The following is an 18,188-nucleotide window of genomic DNA, read 5'->3' as shown; positions in this document are numbered from 1 at the left end:
GTGCCACCTACCACGTGGAGTGGGGTTCTCACTCCTTATGAAGGTGCGGAGGTCACATGAAACCAACAGGGGTGTGACTGGCGCCCCCCTGCTGCAGTGGGTCAAAGAACCTCACAGTGGCTTGGAATGAGTCATTCCTTGTAGCCTTCTTTTATTGCGCTTCTAATCTGATCTTCAGGGCCGTTCGGGCTGTTCGCTTTCCTGCCAGGCTCACACGTCAGGGAAAGGAACACTTCGCACATCTGAGGGGTTTCCCCGGAGGTAGGCCATTGGTGCGGCTCAATTGCCTCACTCTTTTGCAGGTTTGTCCCTTTCTGTAGTCCTGATTAGCTGGACGTCCCTTGCCCTCTGGTCCTGATGCACAGGGGTCATCATGATTCTGGGTCATTCATGAGAGGACAGGAGTATCTAGGAGTGTTTTTTTTAAAGACCTGTTTATTTTATATATATGAGTACATTATTACTGTCTTCAGACACAGCAGAAGAGGGCATCAAGTCCCATTACAGATGGTTGTGAGCCACCATGTGGTTATTGGGAATTGAACTCAGGACCTCTGGAAGAGCAGTCAGTGCTCTAACCACTAAGCCATCTCTCCAGCCCAGACAGGGGAATATCTTATGTCTCTTTTTTCACCCCCATGCGGGGGGGGAGACTTACATCCCACTCCATCATGGCAAGTAATCCCAGCTGACCTCTACCTGAGCTGAGAAGGAACTGAAGTTAGAAAGTGGTAGGCAGGAACCCAGGGGACAATCGGAGATGTTGGGAAAGGTGTTCAGGAAGGACTGCAACATGTCCTGCGATTGGCCAATGCACAAATCCGTTCTTGCTTCATTCTCCAGTTACTTCAAGATGCTTTGTTCATCAGACCAGGTAACTAAAGCAGCTGACAATAATGTCACCGCTGAGGTCCTCCTGCCTCCGGTGTCCCTCCTCCCCCTGGAGCACACTCTGCCTTCATCCAGTCCCGAGAGGTAGCACTGTCCCTTGGTGAGTTGAGATGGAGAGCTCAGGCCCAGGTAGATCACAGGCAAGAGAGAGGAACCCAAACCCAGCCTGAGGCAGATGGCTGCATGGACCCATCCCCAGACAGACTGTGTATCCTGCCATTCCCAAGTGAGGGGTTAGATCTGGCAGGGACATTCCCCTCCACTGGAGACACTCAGGAGGCCTTGACTCAGCACTGAGACCATCTTTTTTTTTTTTTTTTTCCCGGAGCTGAGGACTGAACCCAGGGCCTTGTGCTTGCTAGGCAAGCGCTCTACCACTGAGCTAAATCCCCAACCCGGAGACCATCTTTTAATTGCCAACACTCTGCTCCCAGAGAAATCCCGCTCAAGCTGTCTGTCCCTGCCTTCCCTTGGATACTGAGGACACCTTGTCCACATCCCAGCCTGTCTTCCTCTCTTCCACAAGATCTAGTGCTCCTTGGTGCCACTGGGAAAGGCAGGTGAGAGAGGCGAGGGGCAGGTGGGTGTGGGTCAGGCCATGGAGCTGAGGAGCCTGCAGCCTAGGGTGCAGCTTAGGGTAGACATTCCGGGTGAGGTGACTGGGACAGATGCTGCATTGGAAGGGCCTGGCACCTGAGTGCAGGCGAAGGTGGGTCTTGAGGTTGCTGGGACTGCTGAATCGCTTGTGGCACACCTGGTAGAAACGGGTACTCCAGTCATCTCCGCCCTCCGCCTGGCTCAGGGACTCTCTCCATACCCCTTCCCCGCCTTGGAAACACCTCCCCTAAGCCATCTCCCTTGTCAGTGCAGACCCAGAAGCTCTTCCTGCTGACTAGAGCCTGCGGGACTGGGCTTAGCTTTCTCTTTTCATTTCTGTGTGATTCTGTATGAATGACCTCCCTCAAAGTTTCTTTCTTTCTCTGCCAGCAATAGGTGAGCGCTGATTTTCATCCTCATCCATTAGAGAAGACCAACTAAGGTAATCACATAGAGCCCTGACACAAGGGGCTGCAGCCTCAGGGGGTGTAGTTAGCATCTATTGGGGTGCTGGACAAGCCAGGCACTGACTTTGCATAGTCTTCCCAAGAATCCATTAAGTGAGCAGAGGCTCGGAGGAAAGAAGCCACTAGCCAAAGGCCACACAAGTTGGAAGGAGAAGCTAGGATTTGAACCGTAGTCTGATTTTGTAGGTTAGACCCAGAACCACCACGCTGCTCTCACTTCTGCCCCTGTCAAAGGAAGACTCCCTGCTTGCCCTCCCAAAGGATGAGGGCAGACTCAAAGAAGGAACCCATGGTTCTGATTGTTTCCCTCCTTGGAGTCCTAGCTTAAGTTATGGCTCCCTCAACAACCACAGAGGTAGGAGAGGACATGCGTGCTCGGGGACGGGTCTTCAGTTTCATTATTCTCCACGCATAGACACGCGGCTGCATTTTCTTCTATAACATCACTTATTCCTGCGACCATCCTCTCTCTCTCTCTCTCTCTCTCTCTCTCTCTCTCTCTCTCTCTCTGTCACACACACACATACACAAATACACACACACTCACATACACACACACTCACATACACACATACATACACACACAGTCACAACACTCACACACAAACACACACACTCACATACACACATACACACATACACAAATACACACACACTCACATACACACATACATACACACACAGTCACAACACTCACACACAAACACACACACTCACATACACACACTACAACACTCACACACATACACACACACTCACAGCACTCACACAAACACACACACTCACATACACACACACTCACATACACACACTCACATGCACACACTCTCACACACACACACTCTCACACACACACATATACACACTCACATACACACACTCTCACACACACACTCTCACACACATATACACACTCACACACACTCACACACATACACATACTCTCACACACACACTCACATATACACACTCACACACACACTCACACACACTCACACACATACACATACTCTCACACACACTCACATATTCACACTCACATATATACACACTCACATACACACACTCACACACACACTCTCACACACACATATACACACTCACACACACTCACACACATACACATACTCTCACACACACACTCACATATACACACTCACACACACACACTCACACACACTCACACACATACACATACTCTCACACACACTCACATATTCACACTCACATATACACACACTCACACACATACACACACTCACACACATCACACACTCACATACACACACTCACACACACATACACACGCGCACATTCACACATGCGCACACCAGTTCTCTCCACTGCTCACCTTCCCACCCTCTACACCCTCCTCCCCATCTTTACTTTCTCGGGATTAGGTAACAGGCGCCACCCCTCCAGGCATTAGGATTCCTCACCAAGCTGCAAGTGCACATGTGAAGGGGAGAAGGGTGTCACCTGGCACTGGTGGGGCCGCTCCCCGGTGTGCACCAGGTGGTGCTTTTGCAGGTGGGCCAGCTGGGTGAAGCGCTTCTGACACAGGGCACACTGGAACGGGCGCTCCCCACTGTGCACACGCAGGTGAACCTGGAAGAAAGTTTGCCAGCTTCGTAGAACATCTAACAGGGCCGAGTCCACTCCAAATCTCCACCCACATCGTCTGCAGGATCCCTTGCTGGTACCCAGGTCACTCTACCACTCCCTCAAAAGTTAGTACCCAGACGCTCTCAGGACCCAGGTCTACCCCATAGCAGAGATTCAGGAAGTTAGATAAAGGAACCCTAGGTATCCCCTAGAGCAGCCACTTCAAGTACAATTCACAGAAAACCAGCATTAGTTTGACCTTAGGAACATGCTAAAAGTGCAGGTTCTAGGGGCTGTCCCCCCAGCCCTGCTGAGTCACTAAATCTGAGGCCAGAGGCCAGGAATCTGCAGGTTTGCTAACTCTCGTTTCTCCAGTAACCGTAACCTGCATATAGCTTGTGGTCCTTGCTAACAGTGAGTGGCTATGGGCAGCCCAGGCTGGATGACACTTACACAGATGACACCTACAGCATCTGGCCTTATTTGTGGGATCCCACTTGAAAAAGGCTGTTTGTAAGACTGTGGTCTCCATTCACCAAAACCTACCCGTTCCCCCTCTCTTTTTAACCTTCAAAAGCAATAAAGAGGCTTCACTAGGAACCCAGAGAGGATGCTAGCTAGGAGAGAGCTTAGTAGTTGATTCCAAGAAACTGAAATCCAAGCTTGAACCCACTAGTAATAAATTGTGATTACCCTGGAAGTTTCTGTCTACTATGGGCCTCAGTTTCCCCATTATTAACTTAAATAGGGTGATATCACACACAGTCTTTCGGAATGGGAGAGACTTTGATGTTCACTTCCCCTCTTTATTTGTTTGAAATGGGATCTCACTAGGTAGACTTCGTTGTCCTGGAAGTTGCTTTAAAGACCAAACTGGCCTCACATCCACCGAGATCCGCCTGCCTCTGCCACCCAAGGGCTGGGATTGGAGGTGTGCACCATCACTGCCACTTTTATTTTAGATGGACACTCACTAAATCACCCAAACTGACTGTGGATTTGCACTGACACCCTTCTGCCTCGGTCTCCTGGATGGTAGAATCAAAAGTGTGCTCCACCAAGCCCAGGTGGTGCTCGGTTTATCCCGAATTTATTCCCTCCCCACTCCTGGGAGAAACCTCAAGACCACTTGTCCCTAGGAGGTCTCCAGAAGTGGCTTCCAGATTTCAGGACTTGATTCTGAAAGCAAGGTGAAAGGCAAGAGAGGAGTCACCAGAAGATAGCAGGACCTGGGGGTTGGGGATTTAGCTCAGTGGTAGAGCGCTTGCCTAGGAAGCACAAGGGCCTGGGTTCGGTCCCCAGCTCCGAAAAAAAGAACCAAAAAAAAAAAAAAAAAAGAAGAAGAAGAAGAAGAAGAAATAGCAGGACCTGGGAAGCCAATACCTTCAGGTTGGACAGCTGCCCAAAGTTCTTGCCACACACGTTACACTCGTATAAGATTTTACCATTCTCTTTCTTCAGAGGGTAGGGCAGGGCTATGACACCTGCCCGGGAGCCTGGCACAGCCTGCCTTGCAGGAGCTGTCACACCAGCTTGTCCTGGGGTCAAGGCATCTCTAGAGCTCCGACTCCCGACCTGGGAGTATAGGGTGTGGCCAGCACTCTGGAAAGCTCCTGAGTAGAGAAGCAGGGTCTTCTCTTGGGGGGTATGGGGTCCAGGTCCATTAGCTGTCATAAACAAGCCAGCCCCAGTCGTGGTGGGGTATGTGGAGTCCGGTGGCAGCATGAAGAGGTACGGACACTGGGCAGAAGGTTGGGTCCCATAAGTGAATAGGTAAGGGAGAGGCCAAAGTGGGTACCCAGGGAAGATGGGGTAGATGTGGATGGGGGTTTCCTTGGAGATGAAAGTGGGAGGAAGCCAGGGCCAGAAGGTCAAGGGACTAAGGCTCTTTCTGTCCAGCCCAGCCTCTGGGAAGGAGCTGGTATGAGGAGGAAGGGCTGGGTGGGCGCCTCTTTCTGGCTGGTTTCCCATCTCTTCTCTGTTCCGCGGGTCCTTGGTTGTGAGTTTCTCGATGTCCGTAGATGCTTTGTACAGGCTTGGTGGCTGCTGTCCTGAACCGGAAAGGGAAGGATCATCAGGCCCTGCACTGTCTGGGGGCAAAGAGCTCCGAGCTGGGAAAGAGCCTGCAAGATGATGGGGCAACATGGGCTAGGCCCTTTCCTCTGGGACTCAGTTTCCCCACCGCTACTGAGCCTAGAATAGAAGCTGCCCAAGTGCAGGGAGTGACTGACAAGTTCAGGGAGAGGAAAACCCTATGAGCAGCCCACTAGACGTCAGGGAGAGGGGACAGGGATCCGGCGCACAGCCCACTAACGTCAGGGAGAGGTTAAGTGTGCAGAGAGGCAAACTGAAATTTAAGGGAAAGGTCCCAGATTAACACTAAGAAACTGGATGTCATGGGTCAAGAGGGGGTTGCCTAAGGGTCCCAAGGGGCAGCTGCCAAACACGTGACTAATTTTAAAGTACGTTTAGTAAGATGTTCAGTTCTTGGTTGGGCAATGGGGTGCATGCCTGTGGTCACAGAACTTGGGAGGCAGAGGCAGAAGAATCAGGAAGGAGTTCATTGTCATCCTTGACTGCATAGTAAGTGTGAGGCCAGCCTGGGCTACATGGGATCCTGTCCTAGCCTGGGCTACATGGGATCCTGTCCTAGCCTGGGCTACATGGGATCCTGTTCCAGTAAAAGTGAACAAAAAAAAATTAAAAATAATAGGGACCCCAAGATGGCTTAGTAAGAAAAGGCGCTTGCCACCAATCCTGACAATCTGAGTTCAAGCTCCAGAATCCACATGGTAGGAGAGAAGTCGCTCCTGCAGGCTGTCCTCTGACCTCCCGCTGCACACCATGGACACAGGCAGCAAAGTGTGCCTGGGGCTCTATCCTCACCAGTGACCGAGTTCCAGTCCCCTCTGCATCCCCAAGCCTGTGTCCCCTTCAACAGAGCTCCCAGATCCAGCCCCAAGGCCCCCGACTCACTAGTGTTTGAGGCATCCTCTCCGAGATCCTGCGAGGCTCTGCCTAGCGGTGTCTTCTGCAGGGCACACAGGCGTAGGTCCAGGCCTTCAGGACAGGCCAGCAAGGAGGACTTAGCCGGTGCCAGTGGTAAGGGGCACATCCTCTCACTCCAGGGTAAGTCACGAGCATCCATTGTGTCTGGGAGTGGCTGAGAAGTGTCAGCTGAGCAGACCTGGGAAGCAGAGAAAGGGGCTCGAGGATCTGGAATTGGGAGTCTCTTGGATAAACTCTGAGGGGAATAGGTAAGCCGTGGACATCACCTATTGCACCTCTCCTTCCCTTCTCCAAAGGTTTCTCCAAGGGCTTTGTTCATTGACTGTCTCCTCTTCTCCGTATAACTTGTCCTGTTCTCCCTCTAAACCCCCACTCCTGATTACCCCGGTATTCATCTCTTGGTTATTCTGAATGGGATCAAAGTAAACTTAGAGGAAATTCCTCATCCAAGAGTGCAAACCCCACGTGATAGCTCTGAGCCCCTTCCCACTCAGTACTCCAAGTCCATACTCATCCTGCGAGTCTTGTGTGGTCTACCCTCTTCTGGTCCATAAGACAATCTGAGCCACCTAAAGCATGTGCTCGGGACCTCTGAGGCCTAACCCACTCATGCCTTCCGCCCTTCTTAGTAATTGGCAGACATTCCCAGAGAGAAGGCTAGGTCCCACCCTACCTGGTCATCTTGATAGTGCCGGAAGTCCAGGCTGGAGAACAGGGAGCCTCCTAAACCATCCAGGGCTTTCCTCTTGTAGCAACAACCCAACTGGGTAGCTGGTTTTGCCTTCATGGTCCCACTACCTGATGGGGAGGCGGGAGCGTGGAGGTGAGCTCAGAAGGCTCTACCTAGCATGGCCCACCCACTGCGAAGTAAAGCAGTGAGCAAGTCACTGTCTTCCTGGCCTCCGTTTCTCGGTTTGAAACCGAGTGTGCATGGGGCCTTGAGTTTGATCTCTAGCAATACATAAACTGAGCATAGTGGGGAACACTATAATTCAGGCACTCGGGAGGAAGGGGAGACTCCGAAAAAGCAAAGAAAAATGGGTATGTCCTAGCTGATGTGTGTCTTTTTGTTCGTTTGTCTGTTTAGTTTTGTTTTGTTTTTTCCAAGACAAGGTTTCGCTGAGTACCTGGCTGTCCTGGAACTTGCGCTGTAGACCAGACTGGCCTTGAACTCAGAGATCCCCCTGCCTCTGCCTCCCGTTTGTACTGTCACCATCTGACTGGCAACTGTCTTAGTTTTGCCATGCAGAAGCCGATGACTCTTTCCCAGAAAGTGCAGGAAGGACATTAAAGGAAGAGGAAAGTTCTCATGAGGGTTCTGAGGACACATTCTGGATTCCTCAAGGCTGTTGAGAATTGAGGAGCCTGCTCATTTTGTGGAGAACAAGACAATACCAACCAGGGGCTCCTACACCCAGGCTCACCTAGGGGGCCTTCTGGGAAACACTAGGAAACATTGAGAGATGCCTGAGGTGCTACCTGCCTAACCTGACAAGAAGATGCCCGGGTGGATGCCAGTTGGCTCCCTGCAGCTCTGACATTTTCATCTGAGGCCACGCAATATAGTGGTCAACTTAGCTAGGCAGATGCCATCCCACCCTCCTCTCCTAAGTGGCCCCAGATGTCTCTCAATCCAATGACTCGGACCCCCAACACCCTGCTCTTTCCCTGTCTCCCAACTGTTGCTCTGCCTTGGGTCTCAAATACCGTAGTCTGGAGTACCAGCTGGCCTTGTGGGCTCTTCAATGGGTTCTGCAGCAGCCCTCTCTGGTTGGAAAGGAAAGAGGTCGTGCAGGCAGGCAGCGGTGCTTGTATCTGAGGCCCCAGGGGGTGACAGGAAGATGCAACACATTTGAAGTTGCCTTAAATAGACTTCCAGGAAAGAAAGAGAGGGGTTCTGAGCAGGATGCCAAGCCCCTTTGGTCCTAGGGCACGATCTTCTCGTTTGGATTTTTTTTTTCCTCTTTTTGAAATAAGGTCTCTGTAGCTGAGGCTGGTCTTGAACTCCTGGTCCTTTCTTATCTGTTTCCCGAGCACTGGTACTGGATGCACATTTACCACACCCACAACTCAGACTAGGATATGAGTTTTGGTTGTGGTCCTGGCTGTCCCCACCTCTATTGATATACTATGTGCTATTGCTGTTTTAAGACAGGAGTTCATGTAGCTTAGCCTCCTGACCCCCTCTAGAACCCAGGCTAGCTCTGAACCCTGGTATCCTCCTGCCTCCACCTCTCAGTTCCAAGATTGCAGCTCTGAACTTCTACGGCTTTTTTTTGTTTGTTTGTTTTTGTTTTTGTTTTTTTTGTTTGTTTTCTTTTTTTCAGAGCTGGGGACCGAACCCAGGGCCTTGCGCTTGCTAGGCAAGTGCTCTACCACTGAGCTAAATCCCCAACCCCAGCTCTGAACTTCTACAGCTGGCCTTTTGTTTGTCTGCCTGATACATTTCTCCTCTGTGCGAAGTTAGGCAAAGGCTCTCTCTCCCGGGGCAGCTTCTCCAGCTTACAATGGGAAACCCATGTGACCCACACACACTCCGACTAGAAGACGTAGCAGTAGGTCTAAGGTGAGCATCTCCCAGACATCAGAGCAAACAGCTACTTTCGCAAGCAGCATGCCATGTGCCTGGCCCTGCACAAGGGCCTTCAGGTTTTTATCCCTTCTAATCTCCACCACAGATCTGAGGAGTTGGTTTGGTTATTCCCATGATCGATGGGCTCAGAGGGAATAAGAAACTCAAAGTCACACAGCAACCAGCCAAAAGGTTCTAGTGTCAAACCTTAGACTTTAGGATCTCTCGGTAATGGGAGTTCCTCATGCTTAGCATACCAGAGAGAGCTGGGGGTTTGGGTCCTGACAGTCATTACTATCCCTTCTCTGGTTTGCCTGCTGTTTATTCGTTGGCCCACTTGGAGCTAAACCCAGGGCCTTGCACATGTAAGCAAGTGTTCTACCACTAAGCAATATCTCAAGCCTTCTCTTTACTTTTTGGGGGTGTGTTTGTGTACATGCATGTGTACATATATGTGTGCACCTGTGTGCACATGCACCTGCGTGCACATGCATCTGTGTGCACAGGCATCCATGTACACAGGCATCTGTGTACACAGGCATCTGTGTACATAGGCATCTGTGTACACAGGCATCTGTATGTACATGCATCTGTATGTACTCGAATCTTATGCACATGCATGTGGAGGTCAGAGGTCAACATCAGGTTTCTTCCTCCATCATTCTCCATCCTATACAGATATTCTTTTATATGTATACTTTTATACATACATGTACTTTTTTTTTTTTTTTTTGGTTCTTTTTTTCGGAGCTGGGGACCGAACCCAGGGCCTTGCGCTTCCTAGGCAAGCGCTCTACCACTGAGCTAAATCCCCAACCCCTCATACATGTACTTTTAAAATGTTTGTTTTTGAGTGCATTGTGTGCATGTGCATGGGTGTGTATGTGTATATGTTTATGTGTGCATGCACATGAGTATAGGTGCTTAGAGAGACAACAGCAGCCAGATCCTCCAGGATCTGAAGTTACAGGCAGTCAGGAGCCACCGGTATGGGTGCTCGGAAACATGCTCCAGTCCTGGACCAGAGCAGAAAGTACTTTACCCATCGATCCATCTCTCCAGCCCCTTCATCTTATTTTTCAAAGCAAGATCTTTCACTGAACCCAGAGTTTGCCAATTTAGTTACACTGGGGGTGCCAGTAAGTACCAGAGACAATCCTGTCTCTGCCTCCCCATGGGATTGCAGGCACGGGCCTCTGTACCCAGCTTTTTGTGTATGCTGGAAATCTGAACTCAGGTCTTACTTTACCCATCCAACCATTCCCCTAACCCTTGTCTATCTGTCTGTCTGTCTTAAGACAAGATCTTATTATGTAGCCCTGACTGGCATAGAACATGCAATGTAGGCAAAGCCTGCCTTGACCTCAGAACTCTGCCTGCCTGTCTCCTGAATGCTGATGTTAAAGGCCTGTACCAGCCTAGCTGGGTTTTACTTTTTTAAAAGACAGGATCACACTAAGTTGCCCGGGTGTTTGTTGTGTGACAAGACTTTTCCTGGGGACATACATCCTCATGGATGCCAACCTCCCAAGTCCACGTTGGTGAACCAATGAGTTACTGAGGACCTGGAGCACACCGCAAGCTCAACAAGCTGCAGAGCATCCTTTTCTGGTGCCTTGATTGGTCTAAACCTCTTCCTGGCAGCTTGGCTGGTTTCTGCTTCCAGGCAGCTGGTCTGGTCTCAGTCTGCTTAGCAGATGGTCTGGTCTGCATGTCTTCTTCATTGTTTATTCTGGGAGGGCGGGGCCTAATGAATCTGCTCAGTTCGAGGGACTTCCTGAACGTATTTTGAGTTGTTTACCTGCTGTCTTAAGGAGCTTCCTTACAGGACAGAGTGTTTCAATGGAGGAAGAAACCACCACATAACAGGAGGCTGGTTTTGAATTTACCATGCTCCTGCCTCAGTCTTCAGAGTAATTAGGATTACAGGTTTGTTCTACAACCCAGTTTCTTCTTCTGTTTTTAAATTTTAAAAAATATTTATTTTGCCAGGTATGGAGGAGGTATAGCTGTCCTGAAACTCACTCTGTAGACCCGGCTGGGATTGAAATAAGTGATCTGCCTGCTTCTGCCTCCTGGGTGCTTGGATTAAAGGTGTGTGGTATGTGCTACCACTGCCTGCCCCGCCCCTTTTTCTTATTGCACAACAAAACTTCTATTAATATTTTTAAAAGAGGTTCAACTATTGCTCAAACTTGCAATTTCTAAATGTGATTTAGGGCAAATGAACCAGTAAACGGGTGAATGAACATTAAGTTTGTTGAGGGATTTTGGGGGGGATGCGGGGGGGATTAGATTTATTTTACTATTTTTATCTGTGTGCATATATGTGGATACATGCAGGTGTTCACAGGTCCCTGAGGAGACACCCCTCTGGAACTGGAGTTACAGACAGTTGTCAGGCGGCTAACACGGGCACCGGGAACAGAAAGTTCTCATAACTGATGAGCCATCTCTCCACGTTTTGATTTTAATCTGTGAGTTTAATTACAGGGTGCCTGTCATCCGCTCTCTTTCTGTCCCCAGCATCGCTGCGGTGCCTCTCTTGGTTCATGTCACGCCTTGCACACCTGTTGCCTACTCTGTCCTGGCTGGGTAGCGCTCCTGTGGTGCTCTTTTGCAGGGGTGTGCTCCTTTATGGTCTTCCCCCATTGGTGGACAGGGAGAGGGAAGAGCCCCGGCAGAGTCAAGTCTGTATGGAGTGGTTAATCCGGCCCCGGCAGAGTCAAGTCTGTATGGAGTGGTTAATCCGGCCCGGCTAGATTTATTTCGTGCAACTGTAAATCTCCTAATCTCTCTTGTTTCATCATCCGTCAATTTCTGCCTTGTTGGAGGTTTGTCCAGGATTCCCTCTTTTTTCTTTTCTTTTCTTTTCTTTTCTTTTTTTTTTTTTTCGGAGCTGGGGACCGAACCCAGGGCCTTGTAGGCAAGCGCTCTACCACTGAGCTAAATCCCCAACCCCTCAGGATTCCCTCAAAATGATCAGTGTAAAGCCCTTTAGGAAGGGCCTGGGCCCCAGCAAGCGCTTGGAACAAGTGAGTAACTGTTTAGTGTTAGGCAAGGGTCTAAGACAGCCTCCTAGAGGGTTCAAAAGGGCAGGGCTGCACCGGGATAGACTGAGTTCTCCTTTATGGCTTTGTTCATTAACCCCTTCCTGGCTGGAGACCAGTGCCCTCATGCAACCCACGCAGTCTGCCCCCATCCATTCTGCGCAGTGCCCCACCTCATGGCACGGCAGCCCCCATCGAGTGCCAGCAACTGGGTAAGACATTTCTACACGCTTTGCCTCACCCCATCAGCACCATGACCTGTCAAGATGGATGCTAGAGTTCCCAACCCATACTGAATAAGAGAAAGTGACAGAACTCCAAATGAGAAGACGGGACAGAGGGGGAAGGAGTGTTTGCAGGGGTTCGAGGTGAGCCAAAGGGCAGGCGAAGCTGCAGTTCTGTAAGGTGATAACCCTAGAGACAGAGTGAGGAGGACGGCTGAGCGTACCAGAGAGAGCAGGGCCAACTGGTACGGTCAGGAAGCTGAGGCAGGAGGCTCCCAAGTTCTAGGCCCACCTGGGAATTCTAAATGGAAAAAGAACAGAGAGGAGGAAGAGGAAGAGGAGGAAGGACAAGAGGAGGAGGAGGAAGAGAAGTAGAAGAAAAAGGAAGGAGGAGGGAGAGGGAGGCTGGGGAGATAGGGGAACAGCTCTTCAAAGGACTAGAGTTGGAATCTGGCCCAGCTGCTAGAAACCCCCTGTAACTCCACCTCCAAGAGATCCAGCGCCCTCTTCTGGCTGCAGAGCCTACCTGCACATGAGCACCGCCATAAACTTACTGGGCCTGGTGTCACACACCTTTAATCCCAGCATCAGAGAGGCAAAGGCAGGAGGATCTCTGTGTGCTCAGGGCCAACGCCCTGACCTATGTAAGAGAGCTCTGGCCAGCATTGTGAGACCTAGTCTCGAAAAAAAAAAATCTTAAAACAAAGAAAGAGAAAAGGGGAGCGGCAGAGATGGCTCAGTGGTTAAGGACACAACTGTGTGTAACTCCAGATTCAGGGGATCCAACACCCTCCCAAGGACACACAGGCACGCAAAACATCAATGCACATAAAATAATAAAAATAAATGTTTAAATTTTTAAAAAGAAACAGGAAAAAAAAGAATTTTGGAATTTGGGAGTTAGCCTTGAGTGTCAGATTTTAGATACGTTTTGTGTGTGGTGCTGGAGACTGAACTCAGGGACTCTCATCTATTTTAAGCACATTTTTACATGTGCGTTTGGTTTGGTTGCCTTGAGACCAAGTTTCAAGCAGCTTAGGCTGGCGCTTAACTCACTGCAGAAGACAAGCTGAGACTGAAGCACAATCCTCTTTCCTCTACCTCCCAAGAGCTGGGATTGCAGATGTGTGTCACCATGCCTATTTCAGCATACACACGCACACACACACACACACACACACACACACACACACACACACACACACAGAGTCACCGTGGTCATGAAGACTACGCTAATGTTGAATCGTTGACTATTATTAGATTGTAGGAATCATTTCACTGGATGAACTCGTGTGTGTGTGTGTGTGTGTGTGTGTGTGTGTGTGTGTGTGTGTGTGTGTGTATACATACACATAAAACTTGTAAACCTGGGGTTAGGGATTTAGCTCAGTGGTAGAGCGCTTGCCTAGGAAGCGTAAGGCCCTGGGTTCGGTCCCCAGCTCCGAAAAAAAGAACCAAAAAAAAAAAAAAAAACTTGTAAACCTTAAATATATGTATATACACATATGTATACATATATGCATGTATTTCAATAAATATAGATCTATTTAAAAATCACATTAAGTTAGTGTTGAAAAGTCCCCTAGGAGAAGGAATATATAGGCTCTATAAGGTTGGTATGATAGATAAAAGACCATAAAATGCCCAGGGAAAATCAAGATACAATGGACAGAGGTCCAGTTTAAGGGTTAGGGAGATGAGCTGTGAAATTAGCACCTGGCATCCCTCAAGAACCTGTCACTTACTCGTCCACATATTCTTTCTTTTTCTTTTTCTTTTTCTTTTTTTCAGAGCTGGGGACCGAACCCAGGGCCTTGTGCTTGCTAGGCAAGCGCTCTACCACTGAGCTAAATCCCCAACCCCTCGTCCACATATTCTGAGACAAGATCTCATGTAACCTTGGCTGTTTGAATGTCTCTGTTAGTCCAGGATGCCCTTGAATTCTTCATCCTCCTGCTTCTGAGTCCCAACTACTGGGATTGCAGGCATGTGCCACCATGTCTGTTTTTCTGTGGTGCTGGGGCTCCAACCCAGGGTTTCATTCACACTGGGTAAGCACTCAACCACGCCAGTTATAGCCCTCACCCTCCTTCACGTTTTTATCGCCTGCCAGTGAGACACCAGGCATTGGACTGCTTCCTGTGGACTGTCTCTCACACAGCCCAGACCTTGGAATTGCAGACAATCCCACAGAGGGCCTGCTGGAGGTTGTGGACTCAACATCAGGACAAGATGGCTGTGAGGGCAGAGCTTGTGGGGCAACGCAAAGCAGAGTTGGGAGTCGAGCTGGCATGCACAGTTTAGGGAGGTAATGGTAGCATTGGTAAATCCTGCTTCCTCCTCAAGGCCTTCTTTGTCCCATAGTCACTGTCACCTTCAGGGCTGAGCTAAGCATCCAAGGGCCAGCTGGCTCTGCACGCAGCTCCCAGAGTTCTGTCACAGGCATATCTTTGAGGGAACCATGCGGGCACTCCAGGTCAGGAGAGGGCCTGGCCCTGTGGCTGGCCCGGAGGGAGAAGCAGACATTTAGGAGGGATGTGATTCTGAGGACCATGCTATGATCTACAGGGGTGGGGCAGGTGAGAGGGCAGCCCCCCTTCCTCTGTTCTGTGGTTGACACCTTCCCTCCCTCTGCCTGACACCTTCCCACTTATTTCCTAGGGCAGCATAAGTGTCAGTCTGTCAGATGCCCTGAGTGGGCCCTGACTTCACACCCCAGGGTGAAGAAGAGATCTTGAGATACGGTGTTCCAGCTCTCACTTGTGCAGAAAGGCTTGGGGGCCTCCTGCATCCTTCCCCTCCACCAGTGGGTACCCAAAGTCCAACCATGTCTTCAGGTGACGTCCAAGGTCTTTTCACCGAGCCTCTCATTTTCACCAACCTCAAGGGTTGGAAACAAGAAGCCATGGGTTGGGGATTTAGCTCAGTGGTAGAGCGCTTGCCTAGCAAGCGCAAGGCCCTGGGTTCGGTCCCCAGCTCCGAAAAAAAGAAAAGAAAAAAAAAAAAAAAAGAAGAAGAAGCCGCGTTGCTGGGATTCAAATCCTCCCCAGGCGTGGTGCGCATGCGTAAGGCTATGCAGGTTCGCGCTTACGCGTGCTGGTGCGAATGTGCATGTGGAGGTCTGAGGCAGCCGCTGAGGGAGTCTCCCCTCTCAGTTCTATTCATTTGTGCAAGGTTTTTAAGTTATGCCCAGAGCTTTCAGACATGGCTGGTCACTAGCCAGCTCCCTCTAGAGAATCCCCTAGCTCCACCTCCCAAGAGCTGGGATTATGAAACTGGGAGGCTCTGAACTGCACTCTGGCACACAAGGGCTCTATCCACTGAGCCACCTCCCCCCATTCCCCACTCCCGTATCCAAAGAGCTAACATTCTCTTAGCCATTAGGAAGCATCACCTATTGTGTGCACGGATCCGCGGGATCCAATGAAGCAGGGCATGGGGGAAAACTAGAGGCCACCTCTAGAGCCACCAGAAAAGGAAGACTGGATATAATGGACATCCACATACCAGATCCTGCGATGGCCAGGAAGAAGCAGATGGTGGATTTAGTTAGGGCCTCCTATATGCCAAACCTCTTTACATTCGCGTCACATACGAGCCATCATCATGGTTGACAGTAACAACCCCTTATGTCCCCATTTTACAGCTGAGCATCCAAAGACTGAGGGTCCGGCTAATAGCTTCAACACAAGGAGTAGTAAGGCAGCCCGAGAATAAGCAACAATGAGAGCAGTGACTGGCATTCAGACTTAGTGTCACGGATGTAGCAGGGAGGCCCAGGAGTGAGGCAAAGCCGGGAGCAGGGGCCATTGTTGGAGCATCTGTGTTACAGCATAATTAGAAGTCAGTGCTGCCAAAGGTCTTCACTGTTCTAAAATAGGAAAAATCGCGATTTTTAGGGTGGAAAAAAAACCTCAATATTTATTTATTTATTTATTTATTCATTTATTTATTTATTTATTTATTTATTTATTTATTTATTTATTTGAGACAAGGTCTTACTATGTTACTCTGGCTTCAAAGATTTTTCCAAAAATATAGAAGAGATGGGAGCACTATGATAGTCTATTAAGTCAACAATATTCTGATGCCAGAACCAAAGACACAGTGTGGCGCGCACCCTTTTAAAAAAATTCTAGCCCGGTAGTGGTGGTGTATTCCTTTATATCCAGCACTCAGGAGGCAGAGGCAAGCAGATCTCTGTGAGTTCGAGGCCAACTGGTCTACCAAGTGAGTTCCAGGACAGTCGGGGCTACATGGAACAACCGTCTTGAAGAACAAAACAAAACAAAACTCTGAAAATATGCAAGGCAATTGTTAGTGGTAAATATACTTGTCTGTCTTTCTGTCTGTCTGTCTGTCCGGCTGGCCGTCCATCCATCCATCCATTGATCTATCTTTTAGAGTATTTTATGTGTATGGGTATTTTGCCTGCGTATGTACAGTTCGTGTGCCTGGTAGCCATGGAGGCCAAAGAGAGCTTCAGGTTACCTTGGGCTGGACTCGGAGATGGCTGTGAGCCCCCATGTGGATACTGGGAATCAAACCCCGCAGTTCTGGAAGAGAAATCAGTGTGCTTAACCACTAAAACTGTCTCTCAAGCCACACCTCCATGCTGTGTTCTGTGAGTGTGTGAGACACAAAAGGTCTCACTGTGTAGCCCTGGATGGCCTAGAACTCACAAAGACTGTCCTGCCTGGGAAAGCCTTGTGCCACTACTCCTGCCTTTATTCCCTCACCCGTCACCTAGTCCCCACTCCCTACCCCCTAGTCCCTAGCACCAGAAGCATGCATGTGATACACAGACACACTCCCAGGCAAAACACCCATACACGTAAAATAATAAAATCACAAAATAATAAGCGTGATAAGGTAATTTTAGGCAGAACCAGCACAGATTTTCTCTAAATCTGCTTTAGTAGCGGGTACCTGGAGTTGTGCGCCATCTGTAGCAGTACTTGATCAGTTGAGGAAAGGGGACCCCGAACTCCAGTCAGCCTGGACTATATAACCAGCCCCTCTCCCCAAACCAAACAACAAATGAAAAAACCCAAAGCTTTCTGTGTCCCTCCCTGGGAACAGCCCATGGGCAATGTGACCTGGGAAAGCTGTGGTGACAGACTGTTGTGACAGTTGACATAGAAGGAGACTCAGAGACGACAAACCCTTTTCTATAAGCGACAATCATGGAGCATCAATACCAACTGTGTATCACGGGGTTCACTATTCACGTATGTGTCCCCATTTAAAAAAAAATTGGGGTTGGGGATTTAGCTCAGTGGTAGAGCGCTTGCCTAGGAAGCGCAAGGCCCTGGGTATGGTCCCCAGCTCCGGAAAAAAGAACCTAAATAAATAAATAAATAAATAAATAAATAAATAAAATTTAAAAAAAAAATTGACCTGGAGAATTGGCTCGGCAGTTAGAACTTGCTGCTCTTCCAGAGGACCTGGGTTTGATTCCCAGCACCCACACAGTGCCTCTATGGTCCCACACGGTGCCTCTATGGTTACTCCTGTTCAAGGGAATCTGATAACCTTTCTGACATCCACCATCATTACCAGGGCAACCCTAGACAAGACAGCAATGGCTCGGTAAAGGGCGAGGAGAGAGACCACTCAGGAGACAGGAACAGCTCTGCTTTTAGTGAGCAACCAGGCATACCACGTGGTTAGCTCCTTACCTCTGGTTGGATAGTGGGAGCTCATACAGCCAGGGTCTGTGTGCAGTTAAGAATCACATTAGGGGGGTTGGGGATTTAGCTCAGTGGTAGAG

General features: G+C 49.5%; 1 protein-coding gene and 1 long non-coding RNA gene across 2 annotated transcripts; one reads left to right on the top strand and one right to left on the bottom strand.

Moving 5' to 3' along the window:
* Positions 1-162: 162 nt before the first annotated feature.
* Positions 163-11,220, bottom strand: Zfp683 (zinc finger protein 683). Its single transcript, XM_002729549.6, has 6 exons — positions 8,277-11,220; positions 7,243-7,367; positions 6,537-6,747; positions 4,944-5,611; positions 3,435-3,563; positions 163-1,645 (listed from the first exon to the last, which is right to left on the bottom strand). The coding sequence occupies exons 1-6, from the start codon at positions 8,419-8,421 to the stop codon at positions 1,337-1,339; spliced, it is 1,587 nt and encodes a 528-aa protein (XP_002729595.4). The 5' UTR covers positions 8,422-11,220; the 3' UTR covers positions 163-1,336.
* LOC134487000 (uncharacterized) lies at positions 5,153-11,397 on the top strand. The gene is made up of 3 exons (XR_010066664.1): positions 5,153-5,291; positions 6,689-6,817; positions 11,134-11,397. It is a non-coding gene; the product is annotated as an uncharacterized LOC134487000 (long non-coding RNA).
* The last annotated feature ends 6,791 nt before the right edge of the window (positions 11,398-18,188 follow it).

This window comes from Rattus norvegicus, chromosome 5, assembly GCF_036323735.1.
Source record: "Rattus norvegicus strain BN/NHsdMcwi chromosome 5, GRCr8, whole genome shotgun sequence".
NCBI lineage: Eukaryota > Metazoa > Chordata > Mammalia > Rodentia > Muridae > Rattus > Rattus norvegicus.
Note: the sequence above shows the minus strand (reverse complement) of the source record. Positions and strands in the feature narration are given on the sequence as shown.